Raw genomic sequence first — 26,848 nt, forward strand, 5'->3', positions numbered from 1 at the left:
ATTGTTTGCCCTCTATAACACTGATAGAGAGACATGCACAGCTGTTTGCTCTCCCCTCCCTCTGGGTTAATTAAGAAGTAAAAAGTGATTTTATTAAGTACAAAAGGTAGGATTTAAGTGGTTCCAAGTAGTAACAGACAGAAGAAAGTGAATTACCAAACAAAATAAAATAAAACACGCAAGTCTAAGCCTAATACAGTAAGAAGCTGAATACAGATAAAATCTCACCCTCAGAGATGTTTCAATAAGCTTCTTTTACAGACTGGACGCCGTCCTAGTCTGGGCCCAATCCTTTCCCCTGGTACAGTCCTTGTTCCAGCTCAGGTGGTAGCTAGGGGATTTCTCATGACTGCAGCCTCCTTTGTTGTGTTTCACCCCCTTATATAGCTTTGCACAAGGTGGGAATCCTTTGTCTCTCTGGGTTCCCCCCCCTTCTAAATGGAAAAGCACCAGGTTTAAGATGGATTTCAGTACCAGGTGACCTGGTCACATGTCCTGTGAGACCCCAAGCCTTCATTCCTCCCAGCCTGACTCACAGGAAGTCCTGCAAGCAAACAGAGCCATCCACAGTCAATTGTCCTGGTTGATGGGAGCCATCAAGATTCCAAACCACCATTAATGGCCCCCACTTTGCATAATTACAATAGGCCCTCAGAGTTATGTTTCATATTTCTAGTTTCAGATAAAGAATGATACATTCATACAAATAGGATGATCACACTCAGTAGATTATGAGCCTCCCAGCTTACCCCATCGTCTTTACAAGGCTCTTGGCCCCAGGCCCTTGAAGAAAAAGTAACAGGGTTTCCTTCCCAACCCTTCTTGTTCCTGGGACCACGTCCTCTCTTTGTAATGATGCCTTACAAGAGACCTTTTGCATGAAGCATATTCCAGTTACATTATATTCACACTCATTCGCATATTTTCATAAAATCATGTCGAGTGCAACGTCACACATGGCTCCTGTAGCTCAGGGATGGCAACCTTTGGCACGCGGCCCATCAGGGAAATCCGCTGGCAGGCCAGGGCAGTTTGTTTACCTGCAGCGTCCGCAGGTTCGGCCAATCGCAGCTCCCACTGACCGCAGTTCACCATCCCTGGCCAATGGGGGCTGCAGGAAGCAGCGGCCAGCACATCCCTTGGCCAGCGCCGCTTCCCGCAGTCCCCACTGGCCTGGAGCGGTGAACCGCGGCCAGCGGGAACAGACGCTGCAGGTAGACAAACCATCCCGGCCCGCCAGCGGCTTTCCGTGACGGGCCGCGTGCCAAAGGTTGCCGATCCCTGCTGTAGATGATCTATACGTGCTTGCAAACCAGTCTGGAAGTCACAACCCAAATGGTCTCTTAATTCATGCTCCGGCCAGGGGGGCTGTGAAAAGAGGGCAGAAGGAAGATACTGCTTAGATTCTTTTGTAAACTGTCGAAGGGACCAAGTTCTAGCTCTGCTTCCATTTAAGTGCCCAGCTATAGTAAATGCTGTAGTGAACAGGCTGCGGTGTATGCGTTAACACCACCATCTGCTGGATTGAATGAGACCGGTGCTGACGTGTGTCTCAGTGACCCTATACTGTGAATTCCCAGTGGAGACTCTCCTTTGGCCGAAGAGGCCAGGGGGTTTGAAACAGGTGGAGCTGGGTTCTATGTCCCCCGTTGCTGCAAAGTTCTGGGAGGTCCCGCTGTGTTCTAAGTGCCCAGGGATTCGGTGCTGTACGTTATAGTCCAGAACTGGCCGCTGAATGCATGCAGCTAAGCAAGTGGCCCATGTAGGACGAGGCATCCCAGAGTGCACATTCGAGGATGGATTTTGTAGGCACAGTGTCTCTGCCAGGTGTTTCAAAGTCCAGGCTCACGTCAACCTCCTAGCAGGGGCACAGGAACACGGAGGACCCGGGGCCATGGCCCCATCACTTTTTACCAGCCGTAAGGGTGAGTGATGTGGGGGCAGGGGGGAAAGGGATGGAGAGGAGTGAGTGGGGAGCGGGGTCTTGGGGAAAGGGGTAGCGCAGGGGGGGACCTTGGGGGAAGGGACAGCGCAAGGGCAGGGGGGAGGGGAAAGGGACGTGGTGGGGGCGGGGCCTCAGGGAGAAGGGGCAGGTTGTGGGCGGGCCTAGGGACAAGGGGTGGTTGTGGGCGGGCCTAGGGACAAGGGGTGGCACAGGAGCAGAGTCTCCGGGGGGGAAGGGGTGGTGTGGGGGGCAGGGCCACAGTTCTGGCGCCGATGGCCCCCCGACTTTTAGGGAGTTTCCTCTGCGCCTGCCTCCTAGTCCAGGGCAGGGTTTCTGGGGCTCACAGTTGGTAGGCTGATTCTTTCCGCCTGGCCCAAGTTCATTCTAGCAGTAAGAACTCAACCCAGATCCAGTACTGCACCCCAGCTGTGTGAGGTTTCCTTCCCCACTGCAGATATTGCGCGCTCGCTTTCCTTCAAGAAGTATGTGGCAGCAGGCCAGGCCAAAGGCCTCACAGTGACGTCTCATGGTGCCTCGTGGGAGATCCGCATTCAGGAGTGTGCTCGAGAAACTCACCGGCACAGTTGCTAGGCTGCTAGAGGGGTAACAGCCTACTGCCACCGGCTGATGGAGCTCCTCCTGTAGCTCAAGTGATAAAGGTCAGGATAGCGGTGCTGATGACAAGGGATTCAAGCCATGCTGATGACCCAGGCAGGGGGAGTTCTTAGACTCAGCCTCTCACGTCCCAGGCTGAAAGGACTATCAGGCCTGTGGGAGTCTGGTGCACTGGAGTTGGCACTAGCAGAGGGAAAGCGCCTCCTACTGATTCATGTCCTGTGAGACACCTGGGTTTCCTTTGCAGGCTTCCGATCCTAGTACTGAGTAGACTTGTGTGACTGATCAAGATCCCGGGTAGCCCTGTGGGTCTGAGTCTTGGGAGATGCGGCTGAAATGCACACAGAGATCTTTATGATGATTAATAATCATGTTTATTACGGTGGTGCGTAAGGGTCAACCAAGAACGGCGCCCCACTCTGCTCGGGCTGTACAAACCTTCTGTGCATCCCAGCCAGGCCCAGAGCGACGGCGTTTCTCCAGAGCTGTGTGGGGTCAGGACTTCATTTCCATGGTGTTGGGTTCGGGAGGCCCATGCTGCTCTCGGTGGGAGGCCTCTCAAACTAAACAAGAAGCGGGTGGGTTGTTTCTTCCAAGGGTCGGCGTGAAATCAAAGGCCCAGACCGCCAAGCGCTGCATCGCAATTTGGCCTCGTGGCAGCTGGGAGCGATTGCAGTGGAAGTGGCTTTGCAAAACATTCGGGTGGAAACAGCCCAACCCACAAAACCAATACATCAGCTTGGGACCGGGGCAGGTCAAGGCTGCTCATTAATCCTCCGCTTGGTATGCCTCGGCCTGAGGCGACACAGCCCTCTGGAGCCAAGAATTACTCACGCTGTGCCTGGTTGAGCATCGGGTACGATTACACCCAAGACACCGGGTGATGGAGTAAACACAGGATCCTGGAGACATGCTGGGGGGATTAAGGGCTTTCTGAGGGAAATCTCTGAGGTGCAGTGACTGGCGGAGAAAGAACGCGGCCGCGGAAAAGCAGAGGAGGATCTGGCCCACTCGCTATGTTTTGCCTTTTTCTAGTGCCTGAAGATCTCAAAGCACTTGACAAGCCTCACAACAGCCCTGGGAGGGAGGTACTATTGTTATCCCCGTACTAGGAAGATGGGGAAACTGAAGGACGGGGAGATTTTTGTTTTTAACATGACTTGCCCAAGATGATGCAGCAAGTCAGTGGCAGGGCCAGGAATAGCCCCTAGCTCTCGGTAGCCCACCTCCTGTCCAGTCCTACGTGTGGTCACTAAAGGCAGTGCCCAGGGCTGCAGGCTGACAGGTGCCCTGAGGGACGACGTAGTGAAAGAGTGAGACACACAGGGCGCCCGCCGCTGGGCATTTGGGTCCTGAGGACTCGTGACAAGATTCCAGAGCCAGAAGGGACCACTGTGATCATCCCGTCTGACCCCCGTTTCCCACACCGCCCTCCCCCGGATAGCACAGCCAGAGAACTTCCCTGCGTTGACCCCTGCTGGAGCCAGAGCCTGGCTGGGATGATTTAGTTGGGGATTGGTCCTGCTTTGGGCAGGGGGTTGGACTAGATACCTCCTGAGGTCCCTTCCAACCCTGAGATTCTATGAAACCACCCAACGCTGCTGTGAGCTTATGCAGCTTGTACCGGACCATGAGCATTTTCGGCCCCGCTTGGCTGAAAGTGGTGGCAGCCCAGAGACGGCCCCGGAGGCTCCGGTACGAATGCGACATTTCCCACCCCTTTCCGCTCCTCCTCAGAGCGGGAGGCAGACCGGAGGCGCCTTTACCTGCCAGGATGAAGACGCCGACGAGGATCAGGAACACGAGCAGGTAGAGTCCGACCACCGCGTACTTCAGAGCCGCGATGGAGCCCAGCCGGCCACAGCGCCCCGCTCCCCTCCTCCTGCCGCCTGGACCTAAGGGGACGGACGGACAAAGACCCGTTAGGAACAGAATTCTCCTCTCCTCTCAGCTTGCTCGCCCTCACCCGCCAGGCCCCGATCCAGCTCCGCTGCAATGCTAAGAATTAACAAGTTTGGAGGAAAACCCACTGGCCCCAGAATGAGGCGAAAGCGTGGGAACCTGGGGGCTGGCTGTAAAGGCTGATTGGGTGGAACCCAGACAGCTTCCGCTACCATCAATGGGGGCAGGATCGGACCTGTTCTGTGGGGCAGAGCCAGTGTCCAGATCACCGGGAAAACGAGCGAGCCCAAAGGAAAGCGGGAGAGAAAGAAAGGAATGAAAAAGAGAAGGCGGGTGAGAGCTGTGAACAAGCCGAGAGCCATCCCTGTGCAGCGGTCAGGTTGTCATCACCAAGCAGCATCGGAGAGCAGTGCGGCCAGCAGCGGGCCCAGAGCGGGGGCAGCTCTGCGGCTGGGATTTTGGAAGGAAACAATCCCAGGGTCGTCCCCGACGACGGGTTAGGGAGGGAGCCGGGTGGTCGCGCCAGTCGCGCCTCAGCGCATTGCAAGGCAGGAGCAGACGAGCCAACTTGGCCCTCTTCCCCCCTCCGCCCCGCCCATCTCTGTAAAACCTTTGAACAAAGGTTAGCGGGGCCGCCTCCTAGCAACCCTTGGGAACTGCCGAACACTGTAAAAACCATCCATACCTCTGGGTGTGAACCCCACTGTGCAGGGGGGCAAACTCTGGCCTCTGCAGCCTGGGGGTGGAGGCTGGGACAGCATCTCTTGTGCTCAGCAGAGCAGACGGAGGAGTTAGGCCTATATATGAGGCACCCTGGGGTGGGGGCAGTGAACTGGCCAGAATAGCAACTCCCTTCCTGTTGACATCTGGAGCCGGGGCGGGATTGGGGGGTTTGGCCACCGTTCCTGCCTTGCTCAGACACCCCCTCTCTGGGTTGGCAGGACAGAGTCAGCCGTACCCCCGTTCAAATGGCAGCTGCCTCCTGTGTGGACATAGGGAGGAGAAGGATCTCAGGGATCCCTCTTTTCCCATCCACACAGGGCCAGCCGTGACTCGGTCCAAGCCATGGCACTTGGATGGCCATGGAGCTGGTCAGAGCGCCTAGCCCAACGCTAACTCCCAGAGCTAGGCCTCCAGCGGGGCGACGGCTCAGCAGACACCTGCGCCGCCCGTGCACATCTCACACCGCAACGTTGTCAAGCCCCTGGACCTGCCAGACCGGCTCTGCCAGGAGACCACCAGCCATAGCCCCGGGCCAGGCGCACCTCGAGCATCTGCCTTCGAGAGGGAGCTTGGAACAAAACCGCCTGGCCTTGAGACATAAGGCCAGGATGCAGCAAGTTTCCAGCAACAAATCGATCGCATGCCTTCGAGAGGGCAAAAATAACATGGGGCCGGCCGGAGCGCAGATAAAACAGAGGGGAGAGAGAGAAACTGATTAAGACCTGTGCTCGGGAAATCCCGACAAAAAGCCCTTTGTTTACTGCTGTCCAGAGACGCAGAATGTCCTTCCGCAGGTATTGCAAATCGTTATTTCTTTGTGTTACCATAGTGCCTAGGAGCGCCAGTCATGGACCAAGACCCTGTTGCGCTAGGCGCTGTACAAACAACGGACAAAAAGACAGCCCCTGCCTCCAGGAGCTTACACTCCACATATCTGACAAGAGACAACGAGTGGATACAACAAACAGACTGGGGAGCCCCTCTTGTTACATTGCACCTTTCCTCCTTAAACGTATTAGAGGCTGGGTCTATCCAAGTGTCTCTAATGACTGTGGTCATCATAATCATACCCAGCTCTTATATGGCACTTGCATCAGTAGATCTCAAAGCTCTGTATAAAGGAGGTCACCACCATTACCCCATTGTACACATGGGGAAACTGAGGCACGGGAAGGTGCAGTGTCTTGCCCAAAGTCACCCAGTAGGTGAGTGGTACAGCTGGGATGGAAACCCAGGTCCCCAAATCCTAATCCAGGAACCCACTAGGTCACACTGTCTCCCCCGAACCCCAATACTCAGCCATTTGCTAGCCCTGTGCAAACACTAAGTACAACCTCACGACAGGGACTGCAGAGATGGGGCTGCATTATCAACACCGTTTTTACACAAGGGAAAATGGGTACAGGGATTAAGTCTCCAAGTCTCTGGAGGGAATCAGTGGCCAGATGGATACACAAGCTCAAGAACTCCTGGCTCCTAGCCCTGTGCTCATTCCACTAGTCCATGGCACCACTGGTCCAGGGCTGGGGGAGACCCCCCCACACACACTCCTTGAGGTTGCTAAAGTTTGTGTACCAACAAGGAAGTGAACAAAGACTTGCTAAAACCTAAGGATGCTACTGCAACTTTACCTTGTCAAGTGGAATTTAGTTGGAATGAGACTGGACACGTCTCAGGGCAGGGGCCGTGTCTACTGAAGTGTCTGTCCAGCACCAAACACAACAGGACCCTGATCCCAGCAGGGGCCCATTACTTAGGACAGTTCTATCCATTGCTAGCCCCCTATCTCCATCGGGCTGTACCTGGATTCTGCAAACATACCAGGAGCACGTCGATCAGGCAATAGATGACGTGTTCCTCTATCCCACCAGCTGTTGCAGGCCTTGCACCTATCGAGGAGGTCAGACGGCCGGCTGCTTTTGAGCCATCTCTACCTAGGGTGGCCAGGTGCCTGGTTTTCATCTGGAAAGTCCATTCAAAAAGGGGACCTGACAGTGTCCGGTCAACTCTACTGACTGGACACCCAAAATCCAGTTACTGCAGGCGGGGGAGGCAGGGAGGCACTGGGTCATCACCTGCGCCAGCCCCTACTCAGCTGGGGCCTCCTCCTACCTGCATCGGGCAGCTACAGCTCCCAGCCGCAGCAAAGCAGCCGTGTCCCACCTGACCCAGATGGGGGGGTTGGAGGGGAAAAGCAGCGAGGGATGGGGGGCAAGAGGAGAGGATGGGGCGGAGCCTCGGGGGAAGAGACGGGGCAGGGCCTTGGGGGAAAGAGGCGAGGCCGGGGATGTTCCGGCACTCCTGCTGGAGTGTCCGTTTTTTAAATATTACCAAGTTGGCAACCCTACCTCTACCCAGGGCCGGATTAACTTTTTGTGGGCCCGGCGCCAAACGTATTTGTGGGCCCCCATTGGGGAAATAGGGCATGTGATGGGGGGTGGTCCGCAGAGCGAGGGGCCGGTTGGGGGCAATGAGACGCAGCGCAGCAGGAGTGGCCCCACTCAGCCCAGCACAAGGGCACTATTTACAAACCCCAAACTGCTAGACGCACACTGGCCTGCCCAGCCCTGCGCTGCCAGCCTGCCCCTTCCACATTGCCCCCTGCCCAGTGCCCTGCCCTTATGCCAGTGCCCCCTCACCCAGAGACTTCCCCCACAGATCCCTATGCCCAGCACCCCCTGCCTAGAGACCCCTCCCGCTGACATCCCACCACAACTACACAGCACCCTGCACACCATACTCCCTGCCCAGATCCCCCCCGCCCACAGATCCCCGACTGTCCAGCACCCCCTTCCCAGTCCCACCATCACAGCTGTACCGTGCCCCATATTCCGGAGGGAATTCTGCATCAAATTCTGTGCATCATATTTTAAAATTCTGATTTTTTTTTTATAATAAATACATGTGGAAGCTCCACCATGGCAGTGGGGAGCACGGGCCACTGGCTGCATGGAGGTGGGAGATCACCCTGCAGCCTCCCCCGCCCCTCTGGGACAGGGACTTGGCAGTGAGACTGAACCTGACCCTGACACAGCACAAGGGCCAGGCCTGCCACAGAACCACCCTGGGGCCCTGCCCCTTTTGGGCCAGGCTCCCCAGATATGGGCAGGGAGACTCAGCCCGGCAGCAGGATCCGAGTGCAGAGGACTTAGTGTGATTCTATGATTCTAAGGGACTTAGTGTGGGGGGATCTAGATGGGGGTAAGAGGGTTCTGGGGGGGGAAAGAGGGTTCTGGGGGGGGAAAGAGGGTTCTGGGGGGGGAAAGAGGGTTCTGGGGGGGGGTCTGGGTGCAGGCAGCTCAGCGGGGGATCTGGATGCACAGGGAGGTGCCAGGTGCAGGGGCAATGGGAGTCTGCAGGGGTGACCACGTGAAAGTGGTTGGAGCTCAGCGGGGGGGGGGGGGGGGAGTCTGGGTGTAGGGGAGGTGGGGTTGTTGTACTTAAAGTACTGCACAGGATCTTTTCAGGGGGAATAAGGTAAACCCCACATTCATTGGTAATACATGCATCAATCAACACTGTATCACATGCATATGATCTATATTACACTCATGCACTCACATACTCCATCTTGTTGTTGTTACCAACTAGTTGCTCCTCTTAACTTCACTGGCCAGGTGAGTTAGATGGGGGAGGGGTGGAGCCGGGCTTCTGCATATCTGTATCAATGCTCTGATGTTGACAAGACCCAGGGTCCTCTGCAAGACACCTCACATTTATAGCAGCTTCCCCTTCAGGCAAATCTATACCAGATTCAAAATCTGTGTCCATTGGTCCTTTGTGCGGCTTCCTTCTGGGTGTTGTCCCAATACTGTTCAAAGAGGGTGTTTCCAAAAGAAGGGTTGCAGTTTGCACGTGGGCAAAACCTGGCCACAGCCGCTCAGCTAGTGACGCTGTGGTGAGAATCACCGGCTCTGCGGATCAGAGAAGCTCTCCTGGAGTGTCATGTAAAGAGACAGGCGGGGTTACCCCTGCACCGTGGACACAGGCCTGTTGGTTCAGAGCTGTGCCCAGCTCTCAGCTCCGAGACAGTCCGCTTGTCTCATCCAGCCTTCAGTCTGAGCTTCTGCAGCCCTCATAGACTTTAAGGCCAGAAGGGACCATCGTGATCAGCTGGTCTGACCTCCTGCACATCGCAGGCTTCAGAACCTCACCCATCCACTCCTGTACTGGACCTCTCACCCCTGGGAAGGGGCTCAGGGCTGGGGCAGAGGGTTGGGGTGCAGGGAGGTAAGGGCTCCAGCTGGGGGTGCGGACTCTGGGGTGGGGTGTTGCCTCCAGCTGCAGTGTAGGAGTTGTTCTCAACCGCCCTCCCACCTGGAAGCACACTGCTTCCCCCAGCTGCAGAAGAATCAAGGGGACTCTCTCCCATTCCCTCAGCAGTTCCTGAGACCTTCCCCTTTCCTTCGGGCATCCCAGCATAACACTCCCTCCTGCTGCAGGTAAATACTTTAACCTGAGCAACATGGAAAAAATCATTACCCAGGAGCAGCTCGAATAGGCAGTGTTCCATTACCCACAGTCAAAAAACACTTCCCAAACCTTCCCACCCCACATGGATTTTAGCTAGTGGTACGAGGAATCTGCTTTCACCCACGCCCACCATCTCTGCCATTTGGCCAGGCAACATACTGGCCTTTGGGACCACACTCTGCTTAATCAGAGAGATCTGGGCCCCTGTATCCCTCTGCCCCAAGTATTCCCTGCCATCAATTGGGACAACCTTAACATGCTCCATGTCTGGCTCTGCAGAGGCTAACCTCACAGAACCAATATGACAGGTTTCAATTGCTTGGGGGGGGGGGGGGGGGGTTCTGTGTTGAGGGCAACAGAGCTCACGAGCTATTGGTTACCAGCTTCCTCCTAGCACAGGGCATTTATTCCTCAGGTGATCAGTGGAATTCCACTGGTAGCACCTTCTGGGCTCTTCTACTTTTACAGGAGATTTGGGATGAGGGTTAGAGGAATGTTTTGGGGTAAGAGAATGTTTAGGCTCCCCATCTCCTCTCCTCCCAGGGGCAAAATGGGATCCTCCGTTCCCACCAGTTTTAAACCCCTTTCTGTGGCTCGCCCTCAATAGACGCCTGATTCTGTTCGAAGGCATCAGCTAAAAAAGCCATCTCGTCCCCAGACTTTACCTCTTTGTCCCCTAGACACTGCTTCACATCAGCCTTACGTACGCTTAGGAAATGCTCTTGAGCAACAAAATCCACATTCCCTCAAACCTTGCCACCTCTTTACCCCGGACCCATTTTCCCAACAAATCTTTCATTGTGTTTACACATTCCCCATTACTCATCCCAATATCCCTCTTAAGAGTCCTAAATTTAACTCTATATGTGTCAAGGATAATCTGAAAACTTCGCAAAACAGTATCTTTAAATTTACAATAGTCTAAAGCATCTTCAATAGATTCATAGATTCTAGGACTGGAAGGGACCTCGAGAGGTCATCGAGTCCAGTCCCCTGCCCGCATGGCAGGACCAAATACTGTCTAGACCATCCCTGATAGACATTTATCTAACCTACTCTTAAATATCTCCAGAGATGGAGATTCCACAACCTCCCTAGGCAATTTATTCCAGTGTTTAACCACCCTGACAGTTAGGAACTTTTTCCTAATGTCCAACCTAGACCTCCCTTGCTGCAGTTTAAGCCCGTTGCTTCTTGTTCTATCCTTAGAGGCTAAGGTGAACAAGTTTCTCCCTCCTCCTTATGACACCCTTTTAGATACCTGAAAACTGCTATCATGTCCCCTCTCAGTCTTCTCTTTTCCAAACTAAACAAACCTAATTCTTTCAGCCTTCCTTCATAGGTCATGTTCTCAAGACCTTTAATCATTCTTGTTGCTCCTCTCTGGACCCTTTCCAATTTCTCCACATCTTTCTTGAAATGCGGTGCCCAGAACTGGACACAATACTCCAGCTGAGGCCTAACCAGAGTAGAGTAGAGCGGAAGAATGACTTCTCGTGTCTTGCTCACAACACACCTGTTAATACATCCCAGGATCATGTTTGCTTTTTTTGCAACAGCATCACACTGTTGACTCATATTTAGCTTGTGGTCCACTATAACCCCTAGATCCCTTTCTGCCGTACTCCTTCCTAGACAGTCTCTTCCCATTCTGTATGTGTGAAACTGATTTTTCCTTCCTAAGTGGAGCACTTTGCATTTGTCTTTGTTAAACTTCATCCTGTTTAACTCAGACCATTTCTCCAATTTGTCCAGATCATTTTGAATTATGACCCTGTCCTCCAAAGCAGTTGCAATCCCTCCCAGTTTGGTATCATCCGCAAACTTAATAAGCGTACTTTCTATGCCAATATCTAAGTCGTTAATGAAGATATTGAACAGAGCCGGTCCCAAAACAGACCCCTGCGGAACCCCACTTGTTATGCCTTTCCAGCAGGATTGGGAACCATTAATAACAACTCTCTGAGTACGGTTATCCAGCCAGTTATGCACCCACCTTATAGTAGCCCCATCTAAATTGTATTTGCCTAGTTTATCGATAAGAATATCATGCGAGAACGTATGAAATGCCTTACTAAAGTCTAGGTATACCACATCCACAGCTTCTCCCTTATCCACAAGACTCGTTATCCTATCAAAGAAAGCTATCAGATTGGTTTGACACGATTTGTTCTTTACAAATCCATGCTGGCTGTTCCCTATCACCTTACCACCTTCCAAGTGTTTGCAGATGATTTCCTTAATTACTTGCTCCATTATCTTCCCTGGCACAGAAGTTAAACTAACTGGTCTGTAGTTTCCTGGGTTGTTTTTATTTCCCTTTTTATAGATGGGCACTATATTTGCCCTTTTCCAGTCTTCTGGAATCTCTCCCATCTCCCATGATTTTCCAAAGATAATAGCTAGAGGCTCAGATACCTCCTCTATTAGTTCCTTGAGTATTCTAGGATGCATTTCATCAGGCCCTGGTGACTTGCAGGCATCTAACTTTTCTAAGTGATTTTTAACTTGTTCTTTTTTTATTTTATCTGCTAAATCTACCCCCTTCCCATTAGCATTCACTATGTTAGGCATTCCTTCAGACTTCTCGGTGAAGACCGAAACAAAGAAGTCATTAAGCATCTCTGCCATTTCCAAGTTTCCTGTTACTGTTTCTCCCTCTTCACTGAGCAGTGGGCCTATCCTGTCTTTGGTCTTCCTCTTGCTTATAATGTATTGATAAAAAGTCTTCTTGTTTCCCAATAGGCATTCCATTGAATACATTTCAAGCTTTACCAGTTAATGTTGCAGTCAGAGTAGGAACTCCCTTATCATCAGGGATTTCATGTATCACACGCCGCTTCTCAAAGGTAGTCAGATGTTCAGCAATAGCATCATCTTCACTGTATGCAGGGCAGAAGTGTTCCCATGTGTGGATTTTTGGAGTGATGGGCGTCGTTGGGGTCGGGGGGTTCTGGTTCTGGTTCTGGTTCTCTAGCAGGTCCAGTTGGAGTTTTCGCTCTCTTTCTCTTTCTCTTCCATGGCTCTTCCGTATGCAGATTCCTCTCTGGCTGCCTCTTTTTCTTTTATCCCCAATTCTTTCAGTGGCAATAAACTCTGGCGCTCCCTCTCCTTTTCTGCAGACTGACGCCTAGAAAGCGCTAACTCAGGGGTCGGCAACCTATGGCACGCGTGCCGAAGGCGGCACGTGAGCTGATTTTCAGTGGCATTCACACTACCCGGGTCCTGGCCACCGGTCCGGGGGGCTCTGCATTTTAATTTAATTTGAAATGAAGCTTCTTAAACATTTTGAAAACCTTGTTTACTTTACATACAACGATAGTTTAGTTATATAATATAGACTTATAGAGAGAGACCTTCCAAAAAACGTTAACATGAATGACTGGCACGCGAAACCTTAAATCCGAGTGAATAAATGAAGACTCGGCACCCCACTTCTGAAAGGTTGCCGACTCCTGCGAGTCTAACTTCACAATTGCTTCACTACTTTCACTTCCTGCTTTTCTGTTCCTACTTCCCTTTTCCTGAAATAAGCAAACAGAAGATAACAAAACTCTGACCTCCTCCTGACTGTCCTTAGCCACTGCACTTAAGACTCACTTAAAATCACAACTATCAGTGCTTAAAGTGTGAACTTCACTTGGAGTAACAAGCAGTACACACACCTGCTCATTGCTTCACTGGGACGTTCTCCTGGTGTTGTCTGGACCGGTGATCTGCTAGGTCACTCCAATCCTCGACTCTGGGAGCCAGCCGTACCCTGCTCCGCTCTGAGAACCCCCATTCCTGGGATGTTCACGCATGGGCTTGCTTTAAGCCATGAGGATACATTTTTCAGCCTCATAACTATATACATGAAATTATAACCTATACCCTTACTGTAACCATTCCTAAAACATCACTAAAACAACCATGCTCAATGCATCATGAGCCTTCCGAAGACATCCAACATGACAAACTTTGCCACCCAATCATTTTACAAGAATCAACATGGGGGTGTAGGGTGTTCCCCCGAGCTACAGAACATCACATTGGGAATGAGGGGTTTGGGGTGCGGGAGGGGGCTCATGGTTGGGGCAGAGGGTTGGGATGCCGGAGAGGGTGAGGGCTCCAGCTGGGGGTGCAGGCTCTGGGGTGGGGCCAGGAATGAGGGGTTTGGGGCACAGGCTGCCCCAGGGCTGCAGCGGGGAGACAGGACTCCCCCCAGCCCTCTCTCCTCACAGCAGCACCTGGGCTGAGTGAGAGCTCTGAGGCTGGGGGTGGAGCTGAGGGAAGGCGCCTCTCCCCACTGCAGCCCCAGAGCTGGGGGAGTTTAGGTGCAGCCGTGGAGGGAACTTAGGAGGGGCGTCAGGTGTAAGGATACATGCAGCCCGGCACAAGTGCTGATCACCTCAGGAGGCAGTTACTTCACAAGCCAGACGCTGCCAGTGGCCACAGTCCTTCAGCACAGGACTACTTGGTACAAGGGGTTGGCTCTGAAGTGACCCCGACCGAGCCCACCATGTCTGTTCCCATCCTAGTGCTGGCTGGGAGGTGATATTTTGATAAAAATGATTTTGTTCACCCCCATTTCTGTTGAATTTTGGGGGGGGCTTTTCATACATTCCAAGGGGACCCCTGAGATCAGCTAGTCTGACCTCCCGTGTAACAACAGGCCACAGGCCGTCCCCAGAACAACTCCTGTTTGAATTAGAGCATCTCTCTTAGAAAAACATCCCATCTTGACTTAAACATTGCCAGTGATGGGGAATCCTCCAGGACTCTTGGGTAATTGATCCAATGGTTAATTACCCTCCCTGTTAAAAATGTACGTCTTATTCATGGCCTGAGTGTGTCTGGCTTCAACATCCAGCCACGGGGGCTCGTTAGCCCTTTGTTGGCTAGACTGAAGACCAAATATATTGATCCCCATGCAGGTACGTCTGGACTGTGATCAAATCACCTCTTCATCTTCCCTTTACTAAGCTAAACAGACCGAGCTCCTTGAGTCTATCGCCATAAGACAGGTTTTCTAATCCTTTAATCCATTCTCATGGCTCTTCTCTGACTGCCTGACCTCACGTCTACTAGCTAAACCCTGCAAGGGGTCGCTCCTGATTTGCACAGGTGTTCAGTGCAGGAAGCACCAGGTTCCTAGGGCACTGAAAAGGGAGGACCCAGGGAGGACACGATGGCAGGGGTTTATTGAGCGTCTCAGGAGACGGTCAGAGGAAGAGCAAGGTCTGGAAGCTGTGGGAAGGAGAGCGTAGGCCAGGCATTTGGGGAGTAGCCCTTAAGCACTAGCGTGACTGCGCAGAGGAACAGACTCTCAAGTATCAGAGGGGTAGCCGTGTTAGTCTGAATCTGTAAAAAGCAACAGAGGGTCCTGTGGCACCTTTAAGACTAACAAGGGAGCCGATCCAATCGTCACTGTTGGGGCTATCCTGGAACGCCTTGGGCAGCGAGAAGGATTCAGGAGCAAGCCCTGGTGCCAGTGCCTGGCTGGCTGCTGAAGAAGGGGGAACGGCCAGTGGGTCTGCAAGATTGCAGCAGCCCCTTCCCATCTATACCTCAGCTCAACCCTTCTCTTCCTCCAAACCCACTGTCCACGCTGGGAACCCGGCAGCACCAAGCTTCACGCAGCATGGGGTGTGTCTATCTCTGCACACCCTGCCTCTGCCCTGTGCACTGGACCAGCATGGGCACTGCTGAGTTTGTCGCTGGGGGAGGGGATCAGGCGTTACTCCTTAAGGCAGGGGTGGCCAGCCTGGGGTTCCGGAGCCACATGCGGCTCTTCAGAAGTCCATATGCGGCTCCTTGTATAGGAAGCGACACCGGGGCTGGAGCTACAGACGCTAACTTTCCAATGTGCCGGGGGGTGCTCACTGCTCCACCCCTGGCTCTGCCACAGGCCCTGCCCCCACTCCACCCCTTCCCGACCCCTCCCCTGAGCCTGCCGTGGTCTTGCTCCCCCCCAGAGCCTCCTGATCAGGAGGTGCAGGGAGGGAAAGGGAGGCGCTCATCAGCAGGGCTGCCAGTGGGCGGGAGGTGCAGGGAGCTGATGCCGGGGGGGGGGGGGGGGGGGGGCTGATGTATTATTGTGGCTCTTTGGCAATGTACATTGGTAAATTCTGGCTCCTTGTCAGGCTCAGCTTGGCCACCCCTGCCTTAAGGAGTAATTCTGTGGGCAAGGGGATGTAAGACGGGCTGAGCCACCGAGCGGTATTTTCCAGCCTTGTTTTGGAATTTATAAAACTCCAATCTCCCCTCCACGCTGGTGGAGGGCCCAGGGGGCCCCTCTGAACAAGCGATCAGCCCCACTGCCACATGCCAGGCACATGCAGAGTAATACCCCCCCAAATTACACCCACCAGCACATCTGGTTTTCCGGTCTCCTGGCAGCGGCCAGAGATTCTCTCCACAGGCAAATTTTCACCTAATCTGGCAAGCCAAGGATTTAGGCTGTCCTCACAGCTTAGTTACTACCCTCTGCTTGTGGAAACATCTGGCTGGGCCTTCTCCTGTGCTGGGATGATCCTGGGTCGATCGGATCGCAACCGGCACAGATTCCAGGAGAGGCGTCACAGCCGGAGCAGAAGAATATCTCTACAGTGTAGCTCCATGATTGATGCCCGCTGAGGATCCGGCACCATTATTTCAATAAAGTCAGACAACCACAGCCCTGGTGGAACGCCCTCCACTCCACAGCTGTGCCCCCTTACACCAGGGTTGAATTTGGCCCAGTGGTTTTTTTTTGGAGGGGTTCCCACAAGGTATCATCAGCAGAGCTGGGTAGAAAAATTAACATTTGCAATGAAGCCCGTAAGCAGACAGGACTCACCTGGCTCCAGGCTCTGTCTGAATTTGAAACTCAAACTGAATTCTACAGGCATCTGGGCCAGGTCGTGGGCTCAGATGGAAAACTCACTGGTGGCAAGCATGGTGGGTTTACAAGTGAGTTCACATTCAGAGCTATTATCTCTCTGATGTTTGAAACTAACAGCCCTGCTCCGAGCAGCCTCCCGTACGTTGGGGTGTGTGAAATCCCAACCCACATGTGCAGCTCGGACCCCATCTGAACCAGAATCATCCAGAAAAGCGTGGAGCAGCTCCCTGCAAACCAGATTCATTGTGCCTCTAGCAGACAGCTCCGTAAAGACAGCGTGAGCACTCGGGCTTCGATAAGTGTGCAAAGCAGGTGTAACTAGTGGCTGGGTGACCTCAGATGACTCCAGAGATGGACAAGCCGCTGAAAGCTAGGATGCTTCTTATCTCAAGTAGTTTGCTCTGGAAACAGAGCTGCAAATCTTACAAGATTTCCCAGCACTGCCTGGTTCCAGCCATGGCGAATGCACAGACAAGGCTTTACAGGGTTGGTTACGTTGCATTTCACGTTTGGGACGTCACAGCCGGGTCTTCGTGCACTGAACAGCCAGGCCCCTGCCAGCTGTGCTAACAGAGTCTCTGCATCCCCAAGTGATCGTGGTATTTCCTCTGTGCGTCCCTGCCAAATCCAGCCAGTAAAAACGCAAAGGAAGACTAAGAAAAAGGCAACACCTGACAAGTCAGTCGAACTTCAAAGAAGTGTTGGGTTATTACAGTAGCACCTAGCAACTCATAGACTTTAAGGTCAAAAGGGACCATTATGATCTTCTAGTCTGACCTCCTGCACAACGGAGGCCGCAGAATCTCACCCACACACTCCTGTAACAAACCCCTGACCTGTGTCTGAGCTACTGAAGTCCTCAACTTGTGGTTTAAAGACTTCAAGGTCCAGAGAATCCTCCAGCAAGTGACCCGTGCCCCACGCTGCAGAGGAAGGCAAAAAACCCCCAGGGCCTCTGCCAATCTACCCTGGAGGAAAATTCCTTCCCGACCCCAAATACGGTGATCAGCTAAACCCTGAGTATGTGGGCAAAACTCACCAGCCAGACACCCAGGAAAGGATTCTCTGTAGTAACTCAGATCCCACCCTATCTAATGTCCTATCACAAGCCATTGGGCATATTTACCGCTAATAGTTGTGCTGGGCGCTCTGAAGAGACAGTCCGGTCCTGAAGAGATTACATTATAAACAGGCAAGGCTGGCAGAGGGTGGGAAGAAGGAAACAGGTGGAGGATGGAGGGAGAGAGAGAGATGAAATGTCTTCCCCAGCCATAGAGTCAAGAATAGATCTCCTGGGTTCCAGTCTAGTGCATCACCTACTGCCCCATCCTGCCTCTGGCATTTGTTTTTTATATTAAATCTGAGTGCTGGTCGTCTGACCCTGACCAGCTGCAGCTGACAAGCTCACACGGGCTTTATGCCTAAGGTCTTGGCCAAATTCCCAGCTGAATCATGGCCTGCCGCCTCCCTAATTTGCCTTGCGGTTTCGCTGGGATGTGGTCTCCCCAGGCCCCTGTCAGAGCACTGCTGTTGACTTTAGGAGCTGCCACCTTCCATGCCCGAGCTGACCAGATAATAAGAGCCCTTGATATATTTTAGTCCTGCCAGAATGGAAATCACAGCACAACCCTAACTGTGGAGTCATTACCGATGTCTCTACACTTATAGCTCCATAATAGATTGTTTTTACATAAGAACGGCCGTACTGAGTTAGACCAAAGGTCCATCTAGCCCAGTATCCGGTCTTCCGACAGTGGCCAATGCCAGGTGCCCCAGAGGGAATGAACGGAACAGGGAATCATCAAGTGATCCATCCCCCGTGGCCCATTCCCAGCTTCTGGCAAACAGAGGCTAGGCTGCATAAAGCGCTCCAGCCAGTTTGATATTATATCTTAGCCAGATGTAATCTCCTAAAAGAGATGGGAAGAAGCAGAAATGAGTGTCCAATTCCTTCATAGGTGTTCCAAGGGTGGAGATACATCCATCTTATCCCCACCCCCTGGGATTCATAGATTCCAGGCAAGAAGGTACCATCTAGTCTGACCTCCGGTATAACACAGGTCAGAGAACTGCCCTGAATTAATCCCCGTTTGCACTAGAATGGCTCTTATTAGCAAAATAGCCAGTCTTGATTTTAAAATGGCCAGTGATGGAGAATCCACCACAAGTCTTGGGAAACTGCTCCAATGGGTAATTGCTCTGTTAAGAGGGGACACCTTATTTCCAGTCTGGACGTGTCTGGCTTCAGCTTCCTCCCATTGCATCGTGTGAGACCTGTCTCTGCTAGACTGAAGAGCCCATGATTAAATAGTTGTTCCCCAGGTAGGTACTTACAGACTGGGATCGAGTCACCCCTTAACCGTCTCTCTGGTAAGCTAAACAGATCGAGCTTGTTGAGTCTCTCACTTTAAGGCCTGTTTTTCCAATCCTTTATTGTATTCATTGACAAATAATTTATGCTGAAATAAAACGAGAGCATATCCTAAAGCAGAATCACAAAGGGGCAGAGTTAAGGTTAATTCTGTATTTCCCCATCCTTAACATTGCATTAAGGTCAGTTTTTGGCCCAACATTGACCCTGTGCCTATTAGAAGACAGACCATGACTCCCTTCTGGCTCAGTTAATGATGGCTACCAAGTATGCCATCAGATATTAACTATTGCTGGTTGCTAGCGCCTACTTGGGCCAGATTTGAACCAGAGACTGCTGACAGAGCTTATTCTCAATTGCTTGAGGTCTTCCATGTCTCAGTTCCAGTGGAATTTTGATGCAGCAGTCCCTCTTTTAAAATTAAATCTCCTTTTTAGCTTTGCCAGACTTCCAACCCTGGCTACGTCTATACTGCCAAGAAAAACTTGCAGCTGGCCTGTGCCAGCTGACTCGGGCTCCCAGGGCTCAGGCTGCCCAGCTGTTTCACTGCAGTGTAGACCTAGCCCAAGCTCTGGGGCCTCCCACCTCACAGGGTCCTAGAACCTGGGCTCCAGCCCGAGCCCGGAAGTCTACACTGCAGTGAATCAGCCGGGTGAGCCTGAGTCAGCTAGCACGGGCCAGCCGCAGGTATTGTGTTGTTGTGCAGACATACTGTGACGGGTTGGATCACAGAAACCCCCTTGGGAGCTGCCACGCGATGTGCAAAGACTACCCCTGCTTCTGTTTTCCCTGCCAGCTCAGGACTCCAGCACCCTGTCTTGCTGAGCCAGACACTCCCGTCTGCTCCAACACAGACCCAGGGTCTGAATCACTTGTCCCAGAGCTGCAAGTTTACCTGAAAACAGCTCACAGAAGTGTGCTTGTCTTTAGCACTCAGATGCCCAACTCCCAATGGGGTCTAAACCCAGATAAATCCGTTTTACCCTGCATAAGGCTTATGCAGGGCAAACTCATAAATTGTTCGCCCTCTATAACACTGATAGAGAGATATGCACAGTTGTTTGCTCCCCCAGGTATTAATACATACTCTGAGTAAATTACTAAATAAAAAGTGATTTTATTAAATACAGAAAATAGGATTTAAGTGGGTCCAAGTAGTAACAGACAGAACAAAGTAAGTCACCAAGCAAAATAAAATAAAATGCGCAAATCTATGTCTAATCAAACTGAATACAGATAATCTCACTCTCAGAGATGCTTCAGTAAGCTTTTTCTCAGACTGGACACCTTCCAGGCCTGGCACAATTCTTTCTCCTGGTACAGCTCTTGTTCCTGCTCAGGTGATAGCTAGGGGATTCTTCATGAGGGCTCCTCTCCCCTCTCTGGCCTTGGCTACACTGACAATTCACAGCGTTGCACTTGCTGCACTCAGGGGTGTGAAAAAACACCCCCCCTGAGCACAGCGCTGTAAGCGCCAGTGTAATCAGCGCCTGCAGCACTGCACGCTCGCTCACAGCGCTGCAAGCTATTCCCCTCGGAGAGGTGGCGCGACTACACTCGTGCTTCACAGCGCTGCCGCAGCAACACTGTGAATCCAAGAGTGTAGCCAAGGCCTCTGTTCTCTTCCACCCCTTTATATATCTTTTGCATAAGGCGGGAACCCTTTGTCCCTCTGGGTTTCCACCCCCCCCTCACTGGAAAAGCACCAGGTTAAAGATGGATTCCAGTTCAGGTGACATGATCACATGTCACTGCAAGACTTCATTGCCCACTTGCCAGCACACACATATACAGGAAGACTCACAGGTAAATACAGCCATCTGCAGACAATGGGAGTCATCAAGATTCCAAACCATCCTTAATGGCCCACACTTTACATAATTACAATAGGCCCTCAGAGTTAGGTTTTATATTTCTAGTTTTAGATACAAGAGTGGTACATTTCTACAAATAGGATGATCACACTCAGTAGATTATGAGCTTTGTAATGATACCTTACAAGAGACCTTTTGCATGAAGCATATCCCAGTTACATTATAGTCACTTATATTTTTATAAAACCATATAGACTGCACAAGGTCACACATAGCCTCCCAGGCGGTCACAGAGGGTATAACAACAATACAGTACTGAGCACTGCTGTGGAACAGCATTCGGCACCTCATCTGAAAGCGCTTCACGAAGGTAGATCAAGTAACGTTATTCCCATTATACAGCGGGGGAAACTGAGGCACAAGAGATCAAGACTCCTATTTTCCAAAGGTGGCCTCTAACTCTGGGTCCCTCCCGTTTTTGGGGGTGCCCCTTTCGAGACATTTTGGCCCCGCTTTTTAGAGCCGCAGAGCACCCACAACTTCAAATCAAGTCCGCTGGAGCGGCCGATGGTCAGCACGTCCCGCAAGCAAGACCAAGGCGTCTCTGGCGAGGGACCCAGCATCAGAGGCCACGGAGGGGAGCCTGGCCCATAAACTCCGGGAGCCTCTGTGTCCCCATGTGTGAAATGATCCGAGTGCCCCGTGCAGCACCGTACAGCGAGGGACGGGAAGAGAACCCAGGCACCCTGGCGGTCAGTTGGCCTCACTATTTACTGGGTGGTGCTGATTCCGGCCGGCAGCGAGATTCTGATTTGCAGTGGCAAGGCGTATCCACAGCTCCCATTGACTTCGCAGCGGAACAGCAAGTGCTCACCACTCACTGAAACCCAGGCTTGACAGAGCGTGCGGAGGAGCTGCTAGTGATACGCCAGCCTCATCCGCCCCAGAGCCTGCGTGCAATTTGGATCCTCATGCAAACGACTGCAGCCTCCAAAGGGTTACGCTGGGTGTAGAGCTGCGAGGGGCTGCAGCCGGCGTATGAAATGATAAAACGCTGAGGTCACTCCCTGACCGCGGGCGGGGCCGGATCCCTCGAGGAAACGTTGTTTTAAGAGGCGATGCTGAGCAGGGATTAAGCTGTGAAATGCAGCATCCCCAGCTCTCCTGCGGAAGTCAATCTGCAATTCATTAGCAGCATGCGGTTCCCATTTGCTGGCCAGGGCATTCTGTCACTGGCCAAACAGATGGAGCTGGGGGGTTCAGAACGAGGAGAGCTGCAATATTTTTCTGACATTAACACTTAGATCAGGTCCTCAGAGGGCGCACGAGGAGCTGGCCTCAGCCCTCGAAACCACCCACTCCCTTCTCGCTTTCACAACCTTCCAAAAGGAGCCCAGGGCTTAGGGTTTGCTCTCATCGGTAACCAAGGGGAAAAGCAAATATTTCTCCCTCCCCCTCTTTCCCCCCCACAAAGGATTTTACAATGTAGCCAGCCCAGTGGGGCACCCCGATCAGCCAGCTCCGGCCCCCTCGCTGTGCCTTGCCCAGAGCTGCTGCTATCCCATTTTCCAGGGTTCACTTTGTAACGAGCAGGTTGGTGCGTAGGTCTTAGTGCCACCGCCCATGGCAGGACGGCATCAGAACGGCTCAAGTGTGTCATAAGCCTTATACGGCAAACAACTAATGGAGAGGCACCATTAACTCCAAGGGCTCCATTTTGGGAGCCAAATTCCATCCCTCCTACTGCTGTGACGTTCTGAGCACCTAGTGCCAGCTAGGATGGCGGACAGGGCCACACATTTGTTACAGTTATTTTTAGACATTTCGACAGTTCAAACCACCAAGATGCTCATTAGGGTACCATCTCATGGCCCAAGGGGGCTCCCGAAGGTCGAAGGAGGAAGCCCCCATGAATTAATTTGTTATAAATAACTCACATCTGAGAACAGGTGAAGAAGGAATATGCTGAAGTGGGGGAGGATGGGGGCTGGGTCTGATGGTCAGAGTAAGAGGCAGGCAGGCAGGCAGGCCACCTTGGTCGTATCCTCAGCTGGGCCACCAACTGGCTACGTGAGCCCAGGCCAGTCACAAACACTGCAGTTAGCTGGCACGGGCCAGCCGCAGGTGTCTGGCTGGTCTCATGGGTCTCGGGCTAAGGGGCTGTTGAACTACAGCATAAATGTTCCGGCTCTCGGATCCTCCCACCTTGCAGGGTCCTGGAGCTCGGACTCCATCGCGAATGTCAATTAAACACCCTTTAGCCTGAGCCCGAGTCAGCTGGTACAGGCCAAGCATGGGCTTGTAATTGCAGTGTAGACATACCCTTCAACTTTAGCAATAAAACTGAAAAGAAATATGGCGAAGGGTGTGTGTGTGCGGTTTAGTTTGTGTTTGTAAAGACCTTGGAGACTGTAAAGGTGTGCACGGTCCTGCACACCCCCTGGTGTCCAGGTGTGGAACTGCAGGTGATCCCCACCCTTACTTTCACCCAGTTGGGGAGTCAAAATGTTCCCTATAAAGGATCTGAAACGGGGGAAGCCGGAACAAATTAATCCAAACCCGTCGGTCGCCTGGAAGCAGGTCTCAGGGAAGAAGAAATCACAACAGACCGCCCATAAAGCCCTTGCCTCAGCGTCCTCCGGGGTCCCAAACTCATGTGAAGTCTCTGAGTCTGGGCAGGGTAGAATCCAGGAGCGAGCGCATCGCCTCCTGTAGGCTCGGTGACGTCACAGCCCTTCCCTAGGCCTTGCAGCCAGACCTGCTCCCACCTCAGCGCAGCGCCCCCTTCCAACAGCCCAGCCTCAGAGCCTCCTGGATTACACCCAGCCAGCCCCTTAAGGGGTGGCACACTCCTTCACAGGGCCCTGGCATGTCCAGTGCTGCAGAAGGACTCAGAATGTGGAGCTCATGGGGCTAGTCCGCTAGCTGGCTATATTCAGGTCAACAGTACTCGGCTTCAACAGATACAATGCAACCTTCAACAAAACCCGGCAGGCAGACTCGAGCTCCAAAGAGTATTAATGCCACAGCCCTGTTTGGCACCCAGCAGCCCCCCCAGCCCAGTGTGACATCTCTGATTGTGGTCGCTGTGGGGCAGAAGCTTTGCCCTTGTGTCTGGGCAGTGCCCCACCTAACATCCATCCTCATGCTGTCAAAGCAGCTCCCTAGGATTCGTGGCGGTAGTCTCACAACCCCCCTCGGAGGTGGAGAAGTATCCACCAGAAGTAATTTATAGAGAGACCGAGGGCTCAGTCCTACCCCTACAGCACAGTGATCTTGCAGGAGTTTGTGGCACAGCTAGGAATTCAGCTCAGAGCTTCTGAATGTCTTACCCACTAGACCAGCCTTCCTCTCCAGCTGTCCCTCCTCCTCCTGGGACCTGGGCTGAGCCGGGCAAGCGCGGAGGAGCTACAGGACCCGAGCCACGAAGTCTATGGGAGCTTTGCTAGGCCCAGGAGTGCAGAATTTGGCCCATCTGCCTTTCTAGCTGCAGAAATATTGTACAGATTCAGGTGCAGGTGCGGGTCTCCCAAACAGCTCAGCTTTACAAGCCGGACCACCCCGGGTGGTGGCAGCGCGGCCATTAGGAAATGCCCTCAGGTGGACAGCTGGCATCCATCCCAAATCCCTCTGCCTCCTTTACTAGGTTTGCCTGCCAGCAGCCAAGGCTAACTAAAACTGTTGCGATAGACGCCTACAGCCGCCACACCACCGCTGCGAAGGAGCCAGTCCCCTCTAGGAACCACTCCGGTCTCACTTCCGTTTGAAATACGTTACAGAAGAAAGCAAAGACATAAGGCAGCCTGGTCTATGAGTCAGGACACCTGGGTTCTGTTTACTGACCTTGTAGTGGGGTGGTCACCTGCTCCTGCCTTAAAAGGCTTAAAACATCCCGGGGAGAGGGCTGTGGCAGGGAAGGAAAAGCGGGGCTGTTTGGGGAAAGCGGCCTCAGCTGGTGGCCACCCCCCAATCAGGCCGAGTCTGGCTTAATGAGGGCCCAGCTGGCCCTTATAAGAGAGCTGGGGCCAGAAGCCAGAGATAGAGTCTCTCTCTAGCGGTAGAGAGGGAAGGGCCTGGAAGCTGAGAGGGTACCAAGACTGGAGCAGGGCTGGGGGAAGGCCAGAGGAGCTGGGGAGCTTTGGCCTAGAAACCCCCCAGGCTGTAGGCCTTGTTAGAGGCCAGAAAAAGGTACTGTGGGCAGGGCTGGGGGAAGGCCAGAGGAGCACCGGCCTAGAAACCCCCCACGCTGCAGGCCTTCCCCTCTGTGCACCTTAATTTCCCCTGCATGTACCGTGCGGATAACAGCCACTGTTCTCCTGTGTAGAGAGCCTGGAAATCTATCCATGAAACATGCTCTATAAAGAGTTAATATTGGTATTATTCTGCCCTATGTAGGTACTTATCCCACACTCACCACCTTGGTATCTGAGCGCCTTCCAGTCCCGCCTTAAGGAAAGTAACTAACATCAGTGCTACAGGCCAATGGCAAGGACGGACTCGCTGGCTCGACTCGGGGGCCGCTTGTCATGTCCCAAACCCGACTGAAGCGCCGATGAAAGAAGCCCCAGGATTCTGCCTTGCCCACAGGCAGTGGACTGCACTCAACCGCGGTCGGACAATGCGTGGAAGGCGCGGATCTCTCCACCACAAATGGAAACTCATCGACACCACCACCTTGGGGGGGGGGGTCTTTGGAATCGCTAGATTCAATTATAATCCCAGCCTGCTGCTTTTCTAAGGTTGCCCGACAGAAAGAAGAAGATGAGGAACATCTGGCCCATGTTTGTTCTCTCCTCCTCTCCCCAGGGGGAGAAGCATGTGCAGGAGAGAGTCTTGCTTTGGATTTTACTCCCAGGCAGACAGATACATGTTGCTCTAGGTTTATGTTAGAGAAGGCAGGTCAAAGGAATGCGGGATGATCTGAGGGTTTGGTCAAATTTTTGCATATCAATGAGGAAGGGGGAATGAAGAAAGGGAAATTCCACGAGTCAAACCAGAAATCACCACCATTTTTTGGTGTTTCTAACAGAGAGGGGGAGGGGAAGATCACTACACCGCGATACACTGGCATCAGATCTCCTGTTGTAACAGCCAAACGAAAATTAAGCCATCGGCTCAGTACAAACATTCAAACAAACCCTCTCAGGCAGACTGGAGTTTTCTGTCCATTCGAGGTCACCCCCAAGCCCCATGTTCCAATGCAATGTAGCCCAACCAACGGGACTCTTGGAGCACTGGACATGACGTACCTCTGCAATCAGTAAAAAGCAGGACCTTCCAATCCTGCCCCCTGGAACACCCCACACGTTACCCAGGCAGCGTCTGCTGGATGTTGCCACCTCGTGGTAGCTACAACTTTTCCGTGCAAGCCTGTGGTAATAGCTCTGCCTCCCAGATCGGTGCACTCACCCCAGACCACACAGGCCTCGCGACGGGTTGATAAAGTGCCAGTGGATCCCAGCCACCTACCCTGTGGAATGCAGAGCTGTTGGCGATCAATGTGCAACCCAATTCCATGCACCTGGGGCTAAATGTATGGCTGGCTACAATAACTCCCCGGGGAGCTCCTGGGAGACCAGCACTGGCCTGAGCAGAGCCGCGCGTGGTGCCAAGGCTGGCAGAGATGCAGTGATCATAGCACTGCCAGAAGAAACAGTCTCCAGGCTGGCCAGGTTGATTGGGACCTGGGGGGGATTGCACTGGGTGTGCTGGGGCAGACACTGGAGTACGTGTTGCTGGCAGGCAGGGCTATTAGGCCAGAAATGCTCCGTAGGAAGACGGCCGGCTCGCGACGCAGTGAATTCTACACCCTGCAGAGCAGTTTGCTGCGTTCCGTCTTCACCACTCTTGTGAGTGTGTGCATGAGTGAGGGTGCCCTCTGGTGGCTGAGCCAAACCCAGGATACAAGACCTACTACTGCCAAGGGCCTGAGTGCCAGTCACAGAAGGATGAGAACTCTACTCCCAGCTCCCCTTGTGTGCGAGGAATATCATGGTGATGGTGTCTATTGTCTGGAGACAACAGATTCATGAGAAGCTCCGGGAGCAATGCATGGCCTAATGGTTAGAGCCTGGCACAGGGAGCTGCGTGACTGGGCTCAGATCTGCCACTAACATGCAATGTGACAAGTGGTGCTGACA

General features: G+C 52.8%; 1 protein-coding gene across 1 annotated transcript in view; it reads right to left on the minus strand.

The window, feature by feature from the left end:
- SCARA5 (scavenger receptor class A member 5) overlaps positions 1–26,848 on the minus strand; it is a 152,515-nt gene that overhangs the window by 114,355 nt on the left and 11,312 nt on the right. The window contains exon 3 of the mRNA XM_005284098.4: positions 4,327–4,455. Within this exon, the coding sequence (XP_005284155.2) occupies positions 4,327–4,455 (129 nt within the window). The remainder of the gene's footprint in view (positions 1–4,326; positions 4,456–26,848) is intronic.

Source organism: Chrysemys picta, chromosome 3 (genome assembly GCF_011386835.1).
Source record: "Chrysemys picta bellii isolate R12L10 chromosome 3, ASM1138683v2, whole genome shotgun sequence".
Classification (NCBI taxonomy): Eukaryota; Metazoa; Chordata; order Testudines; family Emydidae; genus Chrysemys; species Chrysemys picta.